The sequence below is a fragment of the Coregonus lavaretus genome (assembly GCF_964263955.1).
Source record: "Coregonus lavaretus genome assembly, contig: HAP1_SCAFFOLD_285, whole genome shotgun sequence".
NCBI lineage: Eukaryota > Metazoa > Chordata > Actinopteri > Salmoniformes > Salmonidae > Coregonus > Coregonus lavaretus.
This window is the reverse complement of record NW_028158101.1, coordinates 280,547-299,377: the sequence shown is the minus strand read 5'-3', so window position 1 is coordinate 299,377 and position 18,831 is coordinate 280,547. Positions and strand designations below refer to the sequence as shown.

Sequence of the window (18,831 nt, the reverse complement as noted above, 5' to 3'; positions counted from 1 at the left end):
GCCGAGAGCCACAGTAATGGCGGAATTCACTGTCTAATGGAGGGCAGGCACAGCAGCCTGTCCATTACCGAGAGAACACGTCAATCTGTTCAGTGATACAGACCTGACAGAGACAGAGATACACTGAAAGGCACTCGGTCAGTCCCTTGTCCAACTCATGAACCTTCTGAGTCACTGTGACATCACAGTGTTCATTACACCAACTGGACACGTTTCCTGTTGCTTCGTTTCCAGGTGGAGCCATTCTATGTGACCCTGTCGCTGTTCGACATCCAGAACAGTAGGAAGATCTCGTCAGACTTCCATGTGGACCTGAACCACCCGTCCGTCAGACAGCTGGTGGCCGACCCCAGCAGCCAGTACATGAACGGTGGTGGGGATGCCTTGCTGGGGGCGCAGAGGGGGATCCACGGCCTGCCTGAGGGTGCCATGCAGTACCCCAGACAGGTGAAGAGATGATATTAATCTCTATAGAATATTTTGAGATATTTATCTCTTTCAATATGACAATGTGATTGATATACTTTAATTTAGCTACCTGTACAGATTACAGTCTGCATATTAAATGTTTTTAATGGTGTGGGGATGTTTTTGTCTGACCGCCATGTACTGCCAATAAACCGAATAACCTTTTTAAAAAATTGGATGGACAATAAAGGTTGTCAAGTTTCACTTATACTCTGTTCACTCACTGGGATTTGTCTCGCCACAGGGAGTGTTCTCTGTAACGTGTCCACACCCAGATATCTTCCTGGTAGCTCGCATCGAGAAGGTCCTCCAGGGAGGAATCACACACTGTGCTGAGCCCTACATGAAGAGCTCAGACTCCACCAAGGTACGCTCTGTACCAGGCCTCTGCATCAGAAAACACAACAATCAATTAGATTATTATCCCACATGATAAATTATAAAATCGTCCACATCATAAGTGCTCTCTGGTTACAACAACACTCCACGAGCATTGGTTTTACAAATCTGGTTCTGTTCTGTTACACGGAGCAATAATGGGATTCAAGAGAGGAGATCTGAAATGCATTAGGGACGATTTTCAGGGTGTGTGTTTGTGTTAGTGTGTGTGTGTGTGTGTGTGTGTGTGTGTGTGTGTTTGTAGCTTGGCAGGCCTCAGAGCTAACTCAATAGGATATAGTGGATCCTGGAGTGCTGACCATCACCCCTGTCTGTATTGTCAGACCAGAATGGACCACTCATACTCTGTTCCTTTCTCCCACCAGGTGGCACAGAAGGTCCTGAAAAATGCCAAATTGGCTTGCAGCCGGTTGGGCCAGTACAGGATGCCTTTTGCATGGGCTGCCAGGTACTTGACGGTTACTAACCTGAACTGAAGTGAGGTTTATAGTAAGAGGTTATTGAAAGATGCTTTACCATTTGGAATATATTTTCATTATTAGAGGAACTTGATAGTAGGTCTGCTTAACATGGCATCACTTTGAGTACAAAATATCTAAATGAAATACATTTGTAAAATGTGATAAAGCCATCAAGTTTATTTCCAGGCAAAATAAAGGTAGTGAATTTCCGTTTTTGACACTGGTAAATAGGGCTGTTGTGGTGACCGTATTACCGCCACACCGGCAGTCATGAGTCATGACCGCAGTAAAATTCCACTTGACCGTTGAGTCACGGTAATCTCCTCTTATGCACTCTGGACAAGCGTTGGTAGTACCCAACTGGCTAACGACCATCAGGTCGCTAATGGCCTGGTACTCAGGGCTCTATTGTCCCTCTAACCATCAGGTCCTAATGGCCTGGTACTCAGGGCTCTATTGTCCCTCTATCCATCAGGTCCTAATAGCCTGGTACTCAGGGCTCTATTGTCCCTCTAACCATCAGGTCCTAATGGCCTCGTACTCAGGGCTCTATTGTCCCTCTAACCACTCTGACATCAATGCAAATACAATTGAAAATCACATCAAACACTTTTCATCAAAACAGTATCGTGCTTTTAAAACTCACTTGGTTTTATAAATTAATAGAAAGAAAATCAACAGCAGGTTGAAACGGAGTGGAAAACATGGTCACTGTGGATGTTGTTTCAAAGCCTAACACAATGAAATAGAGCGCTTTCTAAGGTGATGATTAATTCAAAACACGCATATGCATATTAGAGTTTATGCATATGCATAGACCTATATATGAGCCTGAGCCCCCCCCCTCCAAAAAAAAAAAAACGGTATTAAAATAATGATTGTGCCGTTATACAGTATATAGCCTACCGATAACACGCATGGCAGAAAAACATTTAAAAAACTGATTTAAGATGTCTTTGGTACATAATTGGTCTAGCCTATACTCCAAAATTAAACAAATTCTAGTAATCTCCTTTGAGTGTGGACTGTATTAATATTCATACTGGATGGACTGGTTACCGTATGCTACGCTCCAAATGTTCTATCCACGAGTCTGGGAGAGAACGTATAGGCCTAGGCGATGCTGTTGGTTCATTGATTGTGCAGGGCGGCTAAGCCTACAATTATACTGAATTTGTATTTGATTTTGAATAGTCTAGGAATAGGGCATTATTTTACATTTTCATAATTAAGAGGCTGACACATTACCTTTAGCTACAGAATATCTCACCACCTTGCATTTCCAGTTTAATTAAATATGTTTTGTTGTGAAAACATGTTACTATCACTGTTCCCGATCAGATTTCACTAGGTTTCCCAAATGAAGCACTGGGTAAACGCAGGAACAGGGTTGGAGAGCCCATGGCATACAGAGCACTGGGTAAACGCAGGAACATGGTTGGAGAGCCCATGGCATACAGAGCACTGGGTAAACGCAGGAACATGGTTGGAGAGCCCATGGCATACAGAGCACTGGGTAAACGCAGGAACAGGGTTGGAGAGCCCATGGCATACAGAGTTTTGGCGGAATATCTTCACATTGCCAAGACCTCATCATCCCTCAATAACTTCAAGCGAAGAGTGGGGGTCAGCCTAATGAACCAAACTACAGAGTTAGCCTACAATTATAGTTATTTTGTATTTGATTTTGAATAGCCTAGTAATAGGGATTCCTTTTTTTTTTATATAGGCTGACACATTCCCTTTAGCTACAGAATATCTCACCACCGTGTGTTTTCATCTCCTCCTCTCTCTCCTTCATTCCTTTCTCGAGCTCGCTTGGTTTCCCAAATTAAGCACTGGGTAGCTGCAGGAACAGGGTTGGAGAGCCCATGGCATACAGAGTACTGGGTAGCTGGAGGAACAGGGTTGGAGAGCCCATGGCATACAGAGTACTGGGTAGCTGGAGGAACAGGGTTGGAGAGCCCATGGCATACAGAGTACTGGGTAGCTGGAGGAACAGGGTTGGAGAGCCCATGGCATACAGAGTACTGGGTAGCTGGAGGAACAGGGTTGGAGAGCCCATGGCATACAGAGTACTGGGTAGCTGCAGGAACAGGGTTGGAGAGCCCCATGGCATACAGAGTACTGGGTAGCTGGAGGAACAGGGTTGGAGAGCCCATGGCATACAGAGTACTGGGTAGCTGGAGGAACAGGGTTGGAGAGCCCATGGCATACAGAGTACTGGGTAGCTGGAGGAACAGGGTTGGAGAGCCCATGGCATACAGAGTACTGGGTAGCTGCAGGAACAGGGTTGGAGAGCCCATGGCATACAGAGTACTGGGTAGCTGGAGGAACAGGGTTGGAGAGCCCATGGCATACAGAGTACTGGGTAGCTGCAGGAACAGGGTTGGAGAGCCCATGGCATACAGAGTACTGGGTAGCTGGAGGAACAGGGTTGGAGAGCCCATGGCATACAGAGCACTGGGTAGCTGCAGGAACAGGGTTGGAGAGCCCATGGCATACAGAGTACTGGGTAGCTGGAGGAACAGGGTTGGAGAGCCCCATGGCATACAGAGTACTGGGTAGCTGGAGGAACAGGGTTGGAGAGCCCATGGCATACAGAGCACTGGGTAGCTGCAGGAACAGGGTTGGAGAGCCCATGGCATACAGAGTACTGGGTAGCTGGAGGAACAGGGTTGGAGAGCCCATGGCATACAGAGTACTGGGTAGCTGCAGGAACAGGGTTGGAGAGCCCCGTGGCATACAGAGTTTAGGCAGAATATCACCTTTTGCGCAGCGGGAGGCTGCATGCACTTTAACCAGTGGTTGATGTGTGGAGTGAAATAATTGTCCTTAGATGCCCAGACATTTCTATATCTAGTCCCGTGTGAAAGCAGAGTGTAATTGTCCTTATATGCCCAGACATTTCTAAATCTAGTCCCGTGTGAAAGCAGAGTGTAATTGTCCTTATATGCCCAGACATTTCTATATCTAGTCCCGTGTGAAAGCAGAGTGTTGATGGTTGCCACTAAAAAAAAGGAGGATCCTGCTGCTACTCTATTGATACCGGAATTACCTACCCTGCATGACTGAAAAAAACGAACCGGCGGGAAAGCGGCCTCCATTCGACAGGTCTTTTTCCCCTGCCCCTGTTCCTGCCCATTTGATGATTTGGCCGTTCTAAATCAAAACTAATTTGACATATTAGTAAAGACAAGATTCAGAAAATTTTGAATAGTCTGATGGGTGAAAATAGGATCACTTGATGAGAGAACAGCTGTGCAGCCTGAGGCGTAGAACAGAGCGCAAAGCTTTTTTTTTGCTACTTTCTCAAATCATCAATAGCCTGTAGTCGTATCATGCAGCCCAAATACACTACCAGTCAAATGTTTGGACATACCTACTCATTCAAGGGTAGTAACCAAAAAAGTGTTAAACAAATCCAAGTATATTTAATATTTGAGAATCTTCAAATAGCCACCCTTTGCCTTAATGACAGCTTTGCACACGCTTGGCATTATCTCAACCAGCTTCACCTGGAATGCTTTTCCAACAGTCTTGAAGGAGTTCCCACATATGCTGAGCACTTGTTGGCTGCATTTCGTTCACTCTGCGGTCCGACTCATCCCAAACCATCTCAATTGGGTTGAGGTCAGGGGATTGTGGAGGCCAGGTCATCTGATGCAGCACTCCATCACTCTCCTTTTTGGTAAAATAGCCCTTACACAGCCTGGAGGTGTGTTGGGTCATTGTCCTGTTGAAAAACAAATGATAGTCCCACTAAGCCCAAACCAGATGGGATGGCATATCGCTGCAGAATGCTGTGATAGCCATGCTGGTTAAATGTGCCTTGAATTCTAAATAAATCACAGACAGTGTCATCAGCAAAGAACCCCCACACCATAACACCACCTCCTCCATGCTTTACGGTGGGAAATACACATGCGGAGATCATCCGTTCACCCACACCGCGTCTCACAAAGACATGGCAGTTGGAACCAAAAACCTCCAATTTGGACTCCAGACCAAAGGACAAATTTCCACCGGTCTAATGTCCATTGCTCGTGTTTCTTGGCCCAAGCCGGTCTCTTCTTATTATTGGTGTCCTTTAGTAGTGGTTTCTTTGCAGCAATTCGACCATGAAGGCTTGATTCACACAGTCCCCTCTGAACAGTTGATGTTGAGATGTGTCTGTTACTTGAACTCTGTGAAGCATTTATTTGGACTGCAATTTCTGAGGCTGGTAACTCTAATGAACTTATCCTCTGCAGCGGAGTTAACTCTGGGTCTTCCATTCCTGTTGCGGTCCTCATGAGAGCCAGTTTCATCATAGCGCTTGATGGTTTTTGCGACTGCACTTGAAGAAACTTTCAAAGTTCTTGAAATGTTCCGTATTCACTGACCTTCATGTCTTAAAGTAATGATGGACTGTCATTTCTCTTGCTTATTTGAGCTGTTCTTTCCATAATATGGACTTGGTATTTCACCAAATAGGGCTATCTTCTGTATACCTCCCTACCTTGTCACAACACAACTGATTGGCTCAAACGCATTAAGAAGGAAAGAAATTCCACAAATTAACTTTTAAGAAGGCACACCTGTTAATTGAAATACATTCCAGGTGACTACCTCATGAAGCTGGTTGAGAGAATGCCAAGAGTGTGCAAAGCTGTCATCAAGGCCAGGGTGGCTATTTGAAGAATCTCAAATATAAAATACTTTTGTTTAACACTTTTTTGTTACTACATGATTCCATAAGTGTTATTTCATAGTTTTGATGTCTTCACTATTATTCTACAATGTAAAAAATAAAGAAAATCCCTGGAATGAGTAGGTGTGTCCAAACTTTTCACTGGTACTGCATGTTTTGATTTCTAAGACATTCTAAGGTTTGTATCATTAACAACAAAAGTTGCCAAATAACTCTAAATACAGAGTATAGGACCTGTTTCAAATGATCACTTTTACACTCAACATAGCCACTTCATATACGCACTCACTCCGGAATAGGAAAATATCCTTTATATTTTATTTAGCTAAGTTCAATTATATTCTTCTAACTATAAAATCATATAATATAAAATAATGGCACAGGACTTATAAGCAAATATTGTCTGCTAAATGAACAAGCCTACAGCCTATGGCATGGAGCATAGCCAGATAACATACAGTAGGCCAACTCATATTCTGTTCTTCTGAAATACATTTTCTTCATATCATAATGTTTCTTTAGATCTGCCTAAAATAAATAATGGATTTATTGTGGTGGTGTACATTAAATTGATTTCTTAGACTTTTTTAAATGTAGATGTTCCAAGAGCTCAGATCAGCAGCTTGTAGCCTATACATGGAGGCCTGGAAATGCTAAATGTGTTTATGTTAATTAACGGTCCATTACCATGAGAACGGCAGTCTTTTGCATGACAATAACCGGCTGACAAAATGTCATGACCGCCACAGTCCTACTGATAAAGTTATTACCCCTCAATGTCATGACCGCCACAGTCCTGCTGATAAAGTTATTACCCCTCAATGTCATGACCGCCACAGTCCTGCTGATAAAGTTATTACCCCTCAATGTCATGACCGCCACAGTCCTGCTGATAAAGTTATTACCCCTCAATGTGTTGTTGAAACAGCTCAGTAACCATGGTGTCTGGAAAGAGAATAAAAGTGTCATAGGATATAGTGTCTTTCTGATAGGATATAGTGTATTTCTGATAGGATATAGTGTGTCTTTCCAATAGGATATAGTGTATTTCTGATAGGATATAGTGTGTCTTTCCAATAGGATATAGTGTATTTCTGATAGGATATAGTGTGTATTTCTGATAGGATATAGTGTCTCTTTCTGATAGGATATAGTGTGTCTTTCCAATAGGATATAGTGTCTTTCTGATAGGATATAGTGTGTCTTTCTGATAGGATATAGTGTCTTTCTGATAGGATATAGTGTGTCTTTCTGATAGGATATAGTGTCTTTCTGATAGGATATAGTGTCTTTCTGATAGGATATAGTGTCTTTCTGATAGGATATAGTGTCTTTCTGATAGGATATAGTGTGTCTTTCTGATAGGATATAGTGTCTTTCTGATAGGATATAGTGTCTTTCTGATAGGATATAGTGTCTTTCTGATAGGATATAGTGTGTCTTTCTGATAGGATATAGTGTCTTTCTGATAGGATATAGTGTCTTTCTGATAGGATATAGTGTCTTTCTGATAGGATATAGTGTGTATTTCCAATATGATATAGTGTCTTTCTGATAGGATATAGTGTCTTTCTGATAGGATAAAGTGTCTTTCTGATAGGATATAGTGTCTTTCTGATAGGATATAGTGTCTTTCTGATAGGATATAGTGTGTCTTTCTGATAGGATATAGTGTCTTTCTGATAGGATAAAGTGTCTTTCTGATAGGATATAGTGTCTTTCTGATAGGATATAGTGTCTTTCTGATAGGATATAGTGTGTCTTTCTGATAGGATATAGTGTCTTTCTGATAGGATATAGTGTCTTTCTGATAGGATATAGTGTCTTTCTGATAGGATATAGTGTGTCTTTCTGATAGGATATAGTGTCTTTCTGATAGGATATAGTGTCTTTCTGATAGGATATAGTGTCTTTCTGATAGGATATAGTGTGTCTTTCTGATAGGATATAGTGTCTTTCTGATAGGATATAGTGTCTTTCTGATAGGATATAGTGTGTCTTTCTGATAGGATATAGTGTCTTTCTGATAGGATATAGTGTCTTTCTGATAGGATATAGTGTCTTTCTGATAGGATATAGTGTGTATTTCCAATATGATATAGTGTCTTTCTGATAGGATATAGTGTCTTTCTGATAGGATATAGTGTCTTTCTGATAGGATATAGTGTCTTTCTGATAGGATATAGTGTCTTTCTGATAGGATATAGTGTCTTTCTGATAGGATATAGTGTGTATTTCCAATATGATATAGTGTCTTTCTGATAGGATATAGTGTCTTTCTGATAGGATATAGTGTCTTTCTGATAGGATATAGTGTCTTTCTGATAGGATATAGTGTCTTTCTGATAGGATATAGTGTGTCTTTCCAATAGGATATAGTGTCTTTCTGATAGGATATAGTGTGTCTTTCTGATAGGATATAGTGTCTTTCTGATAGGATATAGTGTCTTTCTGATAGGATATAGTGTCTTTCTGATAGGATATAGTGTCTTTCTGATAGGATATAGTGTATTTCTGATAGGATATAGTGTGTCTTTCCAATAGGATATAGTGTCTTTCTGATAGGATATAGTGTGTCTTTCTGATAGGATATAGTGTCTTTCTGATAGGATATAGTGTCTTTCTGATAGGATATAGTGTCTTTCTGATAGGATATAGTGTGTCTTTCTGATAGGATATAGTGTCTTTCTGATAGGATATACTGTAGTGTCTTTCTGATAGGATATAGTGTCTTTCTGATAGGATATAGTGTGTCTTTCTGATAGGATATAGTGTCTTTCTGATAGGATATAGTGTCTTTCTGATAGGATATAGTGTGTCTTTCTGATAGGATATAGTGTCTTTCTGATAGGATATAGTGTCTTTCTGATAGGATATAGTGTCTTTCTGATAGGATATAGTGTGTATTTCCAATATGATATAGTGTCTTTCTGATAGGATATAGTGTCTTTCTGATAGGATATAGTGTCTTTCTGATAGGATATAGTGTCTTTCTGATAGGATATAGTGTCTTTCTGATAGGATATAGTGTCTTTCTGATAGGATATAGTGTCTTTCTGATAGGATATAGTGTGTATTTCCAATATGATATAGTGTCTTTCTGATAGGATATAGTGTCTTTCTGATAGGATATAGTGTCTTTCTGATAGGATATAGTGTCTTTCTGATAGGATATAGTGTCTTTCTGATAGGATATAGTGTGCCCAGACCCAGACCAGCAGAGCTTTGTCCAGAGAACTACTGGAAACAGACCTGCCATGTATGATTCTCATCTCTCCTTCCCTGCAGGCCTCTGTTCAAAGATGCTTCGGGGACGCTGGACAAAAGTGGTTGTTTCTCTGCCATCTACAGACAGGACAGTAACAAGCTGTCCAACGACGACATGTTCAAACTGCTGGCTGACTTCAGAAAGTTAGTAACTCCTACTGTCTACAGATGGCGGAGTACATTGCATCACATTGAGAATATTGAATGTATTATTGTTTAGTCTGAATGCTTAAAGGGTTATACCAGTGGGTATTTAATCAGCTGAATCCCATAGGCAGTTTTTTTTTGGCTAAAGAGACTCTCTTTCACAATGAAAGTCTGTACCGCAGATGTTTTCTCACCTTTATAAATATTTGGTTTCTCCTCTTGGGTTCTGTCTGTTCACAGGGTAGTTTCCAGGCAGCTTGCCTGTTTTCCATCAGGTCCTCCTAGGGAGATGATAACAAAGGTATTAACCACTGCTTATTGTGCTTGTCCTCCCTAGGCCAGAGAAGATGGCCAAGCTCCCTGTAATCTTAGGAAACCTAGACGTTACCATTGATGATGTTGCCCCTGACTTGACAAGTAAGCCCTCCACATTCAACTCACACTGGGAACATGAAAGATGACTCTGTTTCTCTTCACATCAGGTTGGTCTGATTGTCTGTCTGCTATTTGTTTTTGTTTTTCCCCCTGTGTCTGTCCTGTCTCTGTCGCTGTGTGTAGATTGTGTTAGCTCATCCTACATTCCTGTGAAGACTTTTGATAGCAGTGAGAAGACGAACATCTTCTTTGAAGTTGAGGAGTTTGTACCCTACATAGCCAAGTGCTCCCAGCCTTTCACCATCTACAACAATCACCTCTATGTGTACCCCAGGCACCTGAAGTACGACAGCCAAAAATCCTTCGCAAAGGTATAGTCACAAAGCTACAAACCGCTCAGTTTGATCAAAGATACACAAATCTCATGTGGCTAGATACTTGATTACATGTAACAATCTGCCACGAGAGACTACTACATATCATGATATTACTTTCACAACTTTACTTTAAATGTGTCTAGCAGAAATGTGTTCCCTCCGTCATCTCCAAGTGGGTCAGCTTAGTTGTCTGTCTGTCTACTCTCTCCTCAGGCTAGAAACATAGCTGTCTGCATCGAGTTCAAGGACTCGGACGAGGAGGAGGCTGATTCGCTCAAGGTAAGCTACTACTCGTATGACTCCTTCTAGCAGAGTTCTCAGAGCCACAGTGTCATTTGGTTGTAGAGGAACAGCATACCACTCAGGGAAATAAAGGGATTGTTATTATTACCCACAGTGCATCTATGGTCGACCAGGAGGACCCCTGTTTACCAAAAATGCCTCCGCTGCAGTATTACATCACCAGCACAACCCCGAGTTTTACGATGAGGTACTGATGTGATTTTGATTGGATTTATTTCATTCATGCTCGCAGTCGACCCGACTGAATTATGCAGAATGCACAGTTACATTTAAACAATACTTTAAAGTAAGTTGTGAGTGGACGAAGCAGTGGCAGCATGTACGCTAACCCTGAGTACGCTAACCCTGAGTACGCTAACCCTGAGTACGCTAACCCTGAGTACGCTAACCCTGAGTACGCTAACCCTGAGTACGCTAACTCTGAGTACACTAACTCTGAGTACACTAACCCTGAGTACGCTAACCCTGAGTACGCTAACCTTGAGTACGCTAACCCTGAGCGTGTATGTTCCTCAGTTTAAGATAGAGCTGCCCACTCAGCTCAACGAGAAGCACCATCTGCTGTTCACCTTCTTCCACGTCAGCTGTGACAGCAACAGCAAGGGCAGCACCAAGAAGAGAGATGTGCTGGAGACACAAGGTAGACACCAGATCCAGGATACAGAACCCATATGGCCCTATCTCAAACGATCCCCCCTAGGCCTACATCCAGTCTCAAGCCATCCAAATGAATCCTCCTCAGTTTAATGCTGGTCGATTTTTGCCAGTTTCCTTATTCTCCTACTTTTGGGTGTGACGCTGTCTGTAAGCTGACTGCCAGTCTTGTCCTTGTCTGTCCCCAGTGGGTTACGCATGGCTCCCTCTGCTGAAGGATGGCAGGGTGATCATGAATGAGAGTCACGTCCCCGTGGCTGCCAACCTGCCCGCTGGCTACCTCAGCTGTCAGGAGGGTGTCAGCAAGGTAACTCTCCCTTCAGACACACACACAACACACACACACACACACACACACACACACACACAACACACACAACACACACACACTGTGGCTTCCTTTCCCTTTTCTGTGGCTCCTTTCCTTCATCACCACAAATCTGAAAGAACATAACAGGTTTAAAGAAACTGGATTTAAACCTATCCAGTCATTTTCTATCAGTAAAATCTAACCTGTAAGTGTCTGTGAAAGAAAGTAGAGGAAGAAAGAGAGAGCCCTTTCTGAGTAGTGCACTGCCTGTACCTTACAGGGGGGCACTGTGGGCATTGCTTGTTGTCTGCCTCAAGGTTGTGTGAGATGTCATTATCTCAGCCAATCAGGGGAGGTGAAAGCACACAGCAGAGTGACTAAACAATGTTAAGCTAATTGCATGGGAACATATGGCTGAATTAATGACTGATGTTTGGTTGTTTCAACTTGAGCTTTAGTTCTCTTCTCTGCATTGCATTGGATCAACCTAGAGTACACTAAATGCCTTTAATTGATTAAACTGTAGGTTAATCCAATACAAAATCTTTGTAGTATGATAACCGGTGACTTTGTATTTATGATTATTAAAATATTTCAAATGTCCCGTGCAGCAGCAACACCCTGAAATCAAATGGGTGGATGGAGGCAAGCCTTTGTTCAAGGTCTCCACTCACCTCGTCTCCACTGTGTACACTCAGGTTGGTTTCATTTCACAGATTAGTTCAGTCACACAACCGATACAGGATATCCATCGCCTCTTCCAGACATCTTGTTTTCTAACATCTCTACTTCTCCTCTCTCTGTAGGATCAACATCTGCACAATTTCTTTGGCCACTGTCAGAGCACAGAGTCTGCAGCCCAGGTGGCAGAAGGAGAGCTGGTCAAGTATCTGAAGGTAAAGCATTGTCAGGTGACGGTGGCACCTCCGTGGGCATGAGCAGAATGTGTGGAGACATGTCCGACTCTGACTGGGGTCTGAAAGAAATGACACCTGTTGTTGTGCGTCGAATATGGGTGGCTTGAGAGAAACCACGTTAATGGATCCATTCTCTCTCTCTCAATCTCTCTCTCTCGCTCCCTCCCTCCCTCCAACACCTGTCACCCATCACTCTCTCTGCCATCCAGGCTGTCTGATTTCCCCAGGATGTTTATAAATCGGTGCTTATTTACGCAGGCCTTGATGGGACAATGCAAGCATTACCCTCTGCTCCAGTCCAGAGGTGCTCTCTCCATTGCCCCCCTCTGGACACTGACATGAGCAGAGACACATATTCAGATTAATCTCTGGGGTACTCATGTAAACACACTAGTCCACACAAACAATGGTCACCCAAGGTCAGGTCTAGCAGAGAGAGTTTCACTGGCAGGTTGTCAGATGACTTGGCTGGCCTTGGCTGTGTTAGCGACCCGTGCGGAGACAGTGATGCACCAACGGGCCGCTCGGCCTCTTTCCAGGAACTAACTCGTAGGTGTGTGTGATTGACGTGCTCGTCCTGCTATGCTTTGCTTCTTTTCCGTTTCCTCTTACTGCGTGTTTGGTTTCCGCCCCTCTCGGTGAGATGCAACTTTCACCCCCTCATCAGAGACTGAGCCAACATGGGAGTGCATGTTTACTGTATGCCACCAAGCACTTAGATTAAAGCTAATTATTGTTCTCTCCCTCCGAATCGTTTTTACAAAAGTCAGTTCTGTTACTGCAGTTAACCCTGTATAGACCTTTTGATGTGCTTGTGGATGACATTCTGCAGGATCAGCATTTTGACTCGGGGAAGGAAGCGTTAGTAATCCTATTCTCTTTCCTCCTCAGAGTCTACATGCTATGGAGAGTTATGTGATGATACATTTCCTGCCCACCACTCTCAACCAGCTGTTCCGTGTGCTGACCGGTGCCACCCGCGAGGAGGTGGCCGTCAACGTCACCAGGTCAGTAGTGTTAGCCTGCGTCCCAAATGGCACCCTATTCCCCCATAGAGCTCTGGTCAAAAGTAGTGCACTATATAGGCAATAGGGTGCGACTTGGGAGACTCCCGTAGACATGTTCGATTGGGTTCTCTGTGAGGCCTGAGTATTGACACACAAACCAGAAACCTGGTTATTGTTGCTTTCTTCCCCTATCAGAGTCATGATTCACATTGTTGCCCAGTGCCACGAAGAGGGGTTGGAGCACTACCTACGATCATATGTCAAGGTAAGCATGACACCGGTCGATTCATCAGATGGCACAGTCACCTATTGTGTAGTTGTAGAAAGCTGATGTTGTCTTCTGTCCGTCCCTGGTTCAGTATGTGTTTAAGACCGAGCCGTACACATCCACTACCACGAGAACAGTGCACGAGGAGCTGGCCAAAGCCATGACTGCAATTCTAAAGCCTTCCACAGACTTCCTCACCAGCAACAAGTTGCTCAAGGTAATGAACAGCTCAGCAATACTGTGAAGAAGGATTTTCTGGACATTTACATCAAGTTTCATGTTTGCATTGATTTGTATTTGTTTCTGTATTTCTGTTTTGTAGTACTCCTGGTATTTCTGTTTTGTAGTACTCCTGGTATTTATGTTTTGTAGTACTCCTGATATTTCTGTTTTGTAGTACTCCTGATATTTCTGTTTTGTAGTACTCCTGATATTTCTGTTTTGCAGTACTCCTGGTATTTCTTCGAAGCCTTAGTGAAGTCCATGGCACAGTACTTGATTGAGAGCAGTAAAGTCAAGGTAAGTCTGTTGTGACACTAAAGCCAAGTCTTCATTTTTCTATTATAGAAATGTCAGCTTATCAATTTGAGCTCCAAACATGCGCAGCAGTGTGGGCAGCCACAGTCCTCCCACAGAATAAAGCACAGCCATGTCTCATAAATAACCATCACCTCAATGCTATCCACAGCAGTCTCCCCTAACCAACCAGTGGCCTGAGTTTCCTCCCTGGCATGGCCATGTATAATCAGGAGGCTGCTATACGAACCATTACACTCCCTCAGGAGTGTGCCACACTGAACAGATGAAACAGGGAGTCTCCATTATTGGGTTCCCCCTGTACTGTGGTTCTGTGGTGGCTCACTGGGATGGCCTCTTTCTGGGAATAGCTGAGCTGGGGTCAGAAACAAAACAACAATGTGTTGTTGGAAGTGTGTAGCTCCTCGAGGACCACATTGGAAATGGAAGTGTTGTAATATTACTTTCATGTTATCCTCTGGGCACTTCTGGAATCCTAACCCAAAATCAATCTGACAGTAACAGGCTGTGACAGTAACAGCACTGACAGTAACAACTCTGCCAGTAACAGATGTGACATTAACAGCACTGACAGTAACAGCACTGACAGTAACAGCTGTAAAAGTAACAGCTGTGACCATAACAGCACTGACAGTAACAACTCTGCCAGTAACAGCTGTGACATTAACAGCACTGACAGTAACAGCACTGACAGTAACAGCTGTAAAAGTAACAGCTGTGACCATAACAGCACTGACAGTAACAGTGTTGACAGTAACAACTCTGACAGGTACAGCTATGACAGTAACAGCACTGACAGTAACAGCACTGACAGTAACAGCACTGACAGTAACAACTCTGACAGTAACAGCACTGACAGTAACAGCACTGACAGTAACAACTCTGACAGTAACAGCACTGACAGTAACAGCACTGACAGTAACAGCACTGACAGTAACAGCACTGACAGTAACAGCACTGACAGTAACAGCACTGACAGTAACAGCTTGTCTCTGTTTCTCAGCTGTCCAGGAACCAGCGTTTCTCGGCCGGCTTCCACCACACGGTGGAGACCCTGGTCAACATGATGATGCCCCACATCACCCAGAAGTACAAGGACAACCTGGACGCAGCCCGGAACGCCAACCACAGCCTGGCTGTCTTCATCAAGGTCAGCTGGCGCCATCTGATTGGCTAGGCGGGCACACTTGGTCGTCCTTGTAGTCAGTTCCGGATCATATCAATTTATTAGTCTTTTAATGGAGGTTTATGATATCTACAGTTGTGTACACTACTGAAATGTCCTTTCCTTCCTGTGTCCACAGCGCTGTTTGACCCTAATGGACAGAGGCTTTGTCTTCAAGCAGATCAACAACTACATCCACTGCTTTGTGCCTGGAGACCCCAGGGTAGCTCTCATGATGATATGATTATGATCAGTTATTACAATGATATTCATATTTCCACAACTATACCTTAGTAGTAACACTAATGTACATGTATCTTGTTTTCAGACTCTGTTTGAGTTCAAGTTTGATTTCCTGCGTGTCGTATGCAACCACGAGCACTACATCCCCTTGAATCTGCCCATGCCTTTTGGAAAGGGGAGGATACAGAGATTTCAAGGTGAGCTAAATAAAATGTACCGTATGAAGGTATACCAGGGTTGTATGAGGTGCTTCTATTGAACTAACCTAAAACCACAACGCTGTTATACAGTAGTAGGATCCTGTCCATTTTAGTGTTTTAAATCGCTTCTCCAGCAGCATCTCATTAAACTCAAGTGCGCTGCGTACAGTGCCTTCGGAAAGTATTCAGACCAGTTTGAATACATTTGCAAACATTTCAAGAAACCTGTTTTTCGCTTTGTCATTATGGGGTATTGTGTGTAGATTGATGAGGATTTTATTTTATTTTATCAATTTTAGAATAAGGCTGTAACGTAACAAAATGTGGGAGAAGTGAAGGGGTCTGAATTCTTTCCGAATGCACTGTATACTGTCCAGGTTCTGATAGACCACTACCTATATACTGTCCTGATAGATCAGTAGTTATACTATCCTGATAGACCACTAGCTATACTGTCCTGATAGACCACTAACTATACTGTCCTGATAGACCACTAACTATACTGTCCTGATAGACCACTAACTATACTGTCCTGATAGACCACTAGCTATACTGTCCTGATAGACCACTATCTATACTGTCCTGATAGACCACTAACTATACTGTCCTGATAGACCACTAGCTATACTGTCCTGATAGACCACTAGCTATACTGTCCTGATAGACCACTAACTATACTGATAGACCACTAGCTATACTGTCCTGATAGACCACTAACTATACTGTCCTGATAGACCACTAACTATACTGTCCTGATAGACCACTAACTATACTGTCCTGATAGACCACTAGCTATACTGTCCTGATAGACCACTAACTATACTGATAGACCACTAGCTATACTGTCCTGATAGACCACTAACTATACTGTCCTGATAGACCACTAGCTATACTGTCCTGATAGACCACTAACTATACTGTCCTGATAGACCACTAGCTATACTGTCCTGATAGACCACTAACTATACTGTCCTGATAGACCACTAGCTATACTGTCCTGATAGACCACTAACTATACTGTCCTGATAGACCACTAGTTATACTGTCCTGATAGACCACTAACTATACTGTCCTGATAGACCACTAGTTATACTGTCCTGATAGACCACTAGCTATACTGTCCTGATAGACCACTAACTATACTGTCCTGATAGATCAGTAGTTATACTATCCTGATAGACCACTAACTATACTGTCCTGATAGACCACTAGCTATACTGTCCTGATAGACCACTAACTATACTGTCCTGATAGACCACTAACTATACTGTCCTGATAGACCACTAACTATACTGTCCTGATAGACCACTAGTTATACTGTCCTGATAGACCACTAGCTATACTGTCCTGATAGACCACTAGCTATACTGTCCTGATAGACCACTAACTATACTGTCCTGATAGACCACTAACTATACTGTCCTGATAGACCACTAGTTATACTGTCCTGATAGACCACTAGCTATACTGTCCTGATAGACCACTAGCTATACTGTCCTGATAGACCACTAGCTATACTGTCCTGATAGACCACTAACTATACTGTCCTGATAGACCACTAACTATACTGTCCTGATAGACCACTAGTTATACTGTCCTGATAGACCACTAGCTATACTGTCCTGATAGACCACTAACTATACTGTCCTGATAGACCACTAACTATACTGTCCTGATAGACCACTAGCTATACTGTCCTGATAGACCACTAGCTATACTGTCCTGATAGACCACTAGTTATACTGTCCTGATAGACCACTAACTATACTGTCCTGATAGACCACTAACTATACTGTCCTGATAGACCACTAGCTATACTGTCCTGATAGACCACTAACTATACTGTCCTGATAGACCACTAGTTATACTGTCCTGATAGACCACTAGCTATACTGTCCTGATAGACCACTAGCTATACTGTCCTGATAGACCACTAACTATACTGTCCTGATAGACCACTAGCTATACTGTCCTGATAGACCACTAACTATACTGATAGACCACTAGCTATACTGTCCTGATAGACCACTAGCTATACTGTCCTGATAGACCACTAGCTATACTGTCCTGATAGACCACTAACTATACTGTCCTGATAGACCACTAGCTATACTGTCCTGATAGACCACTAACTATACTGTCCTGATAGACCACTAGCTATACTGTCCTGATAGACCACTAACTATACTGTCCTGATAGACCACTAGCTATACTGTCCTGATAGACCACTAACTATACTGATAGACCACTAGCTATACTGTCCTGATAGACCACTAGTTATACTGTCCTGATAGACCACTAGCTATACTGTCCTGATAGACCACTAGCTATACTGTCCTGATAGACCACTAACTATACTGTCCTGATAGACCACTAACTATACTGTCCTGATAGACCACTAGCTATACTGTCCTGATAGACCACTAACTATACTGTCCTGATAGACCACTAACTATACTGTCCTGATAGACCACTAACTATACTGTCCTGATAGACCACTAACTATACTGTCCTGATAGACCACTAGCTATACTGTCCTGATAGACCACTAGCTATACTGTCCTGATAGACCACTAACTATACTGTCCTGATAGACCACTAGCTATACTGTCCTGATAGACCACTAGCTATACTGTCCTGATAGACCACTAACTATACTGTCCTGATAGACCACTAGTTTTACTGTCCTGATGCTCTGTGAAGCCATATCAGTGTATTATCTTTAACCCTGCTTGCTAACGGAATCTGTTCATTCACTGCATGCCTAGTCCCTGACTTCTGTTTGGTTGTCTATTTTAACTGGAAATAACTATGTTATAGAACGTTATGATTTTGTCTTGTAATATTTCAGAAAGTAATCATTTCCAACCACTCTGCTTTGATTTTAGTTTTTGTGTTGGAAATAGTTTTGGTTTCCTGATTACAGTCTCCATTAGCGTTATAGTGCAGTTGAACTTCATTCCAATGGAACTAGTCTATTTAAGGTCGAATGTTGGCTCTGGCAAACATCAGTTCAGTGCTGCAGTTCATTTACATTTAC

The 18,831-nt window shown here is 42.8% G+C and overlaps 1 protein-coding gene across 1 annotated transcript in view; it reads left to right on the top strand.

The window, feature by feature from the left end:
* The window catches only part of LOC311124433 (dedicator of cytokinesis protein 9-like), a 184,171-nt gene that overhangs the window by 132,704 nt on the left and 32,636 nt on the right, over window positions 1-18,831 (top strand). The window contains exons 12-30 of the mRNA XM_084198582.1: window positions 235-447; window positions 713-835; window positions 1,233-1,315; window positions 9,310-9,432; window positions 9,773-9,852; window positions 9,994-10,181; window positions 10,401-10,466; window positions 10,585-10,677; window positions 11,007-11,130; window positions 11,333-11,451; window positions 12,066-12,152; window positions 12,261-12,350; window positions 13,263-13,378; window positions 13,574-13,643; window positions 13,738-13,863; window positions 14,094-14,165; window positions 15,187-15,333; window positions 15,488-15,571; window positions 15,677-15,788. Coding sequence (XP_084054708.1) covers window positions 235-447; window positions 713-835; window positions 1,233-1,315; window positions 9,310-9,432; window positions 9,773-9,852; window positions 9,994-10,181; window positions 10,401-10,466; window positions 10,585-10,677; window positions 11,007-11,130; window positions 11,333-11,451; window positions 12,066-12,152; window positions 12,261-12,350; window positions 13,263-13,378; window positions 13,574-13,643; window positions 13,738-13,863; window positions 14,094-14,165; window positions 15,187-15,333; window positions 15,488-15,571; window positions 15,677-15,788 — 2,116 coding nt within the window. The remainder of the gene's footprint in view (window positions 1-234; window positions 448-712; window positions 836-1,232; window positions 1,316-9,309; window positions 9,433-9,772; window positions 9,853-9,993; window positions 10,182-10,400; window positions 10,467-10,584; window positions 10,678-11,006; window positions 11,131-11,332; window positions 11,452-12,065; window positions 12,153-12,260; window positions 12,351-13,262; window positions 13,379-13,573; window positions 13,644-13,737; window positions 13,864-14,093; window positions 14,166-15,186; window positions 15,334-15,487; window positions 15,572-15,676; window positions 15,789-18,831) is intronic.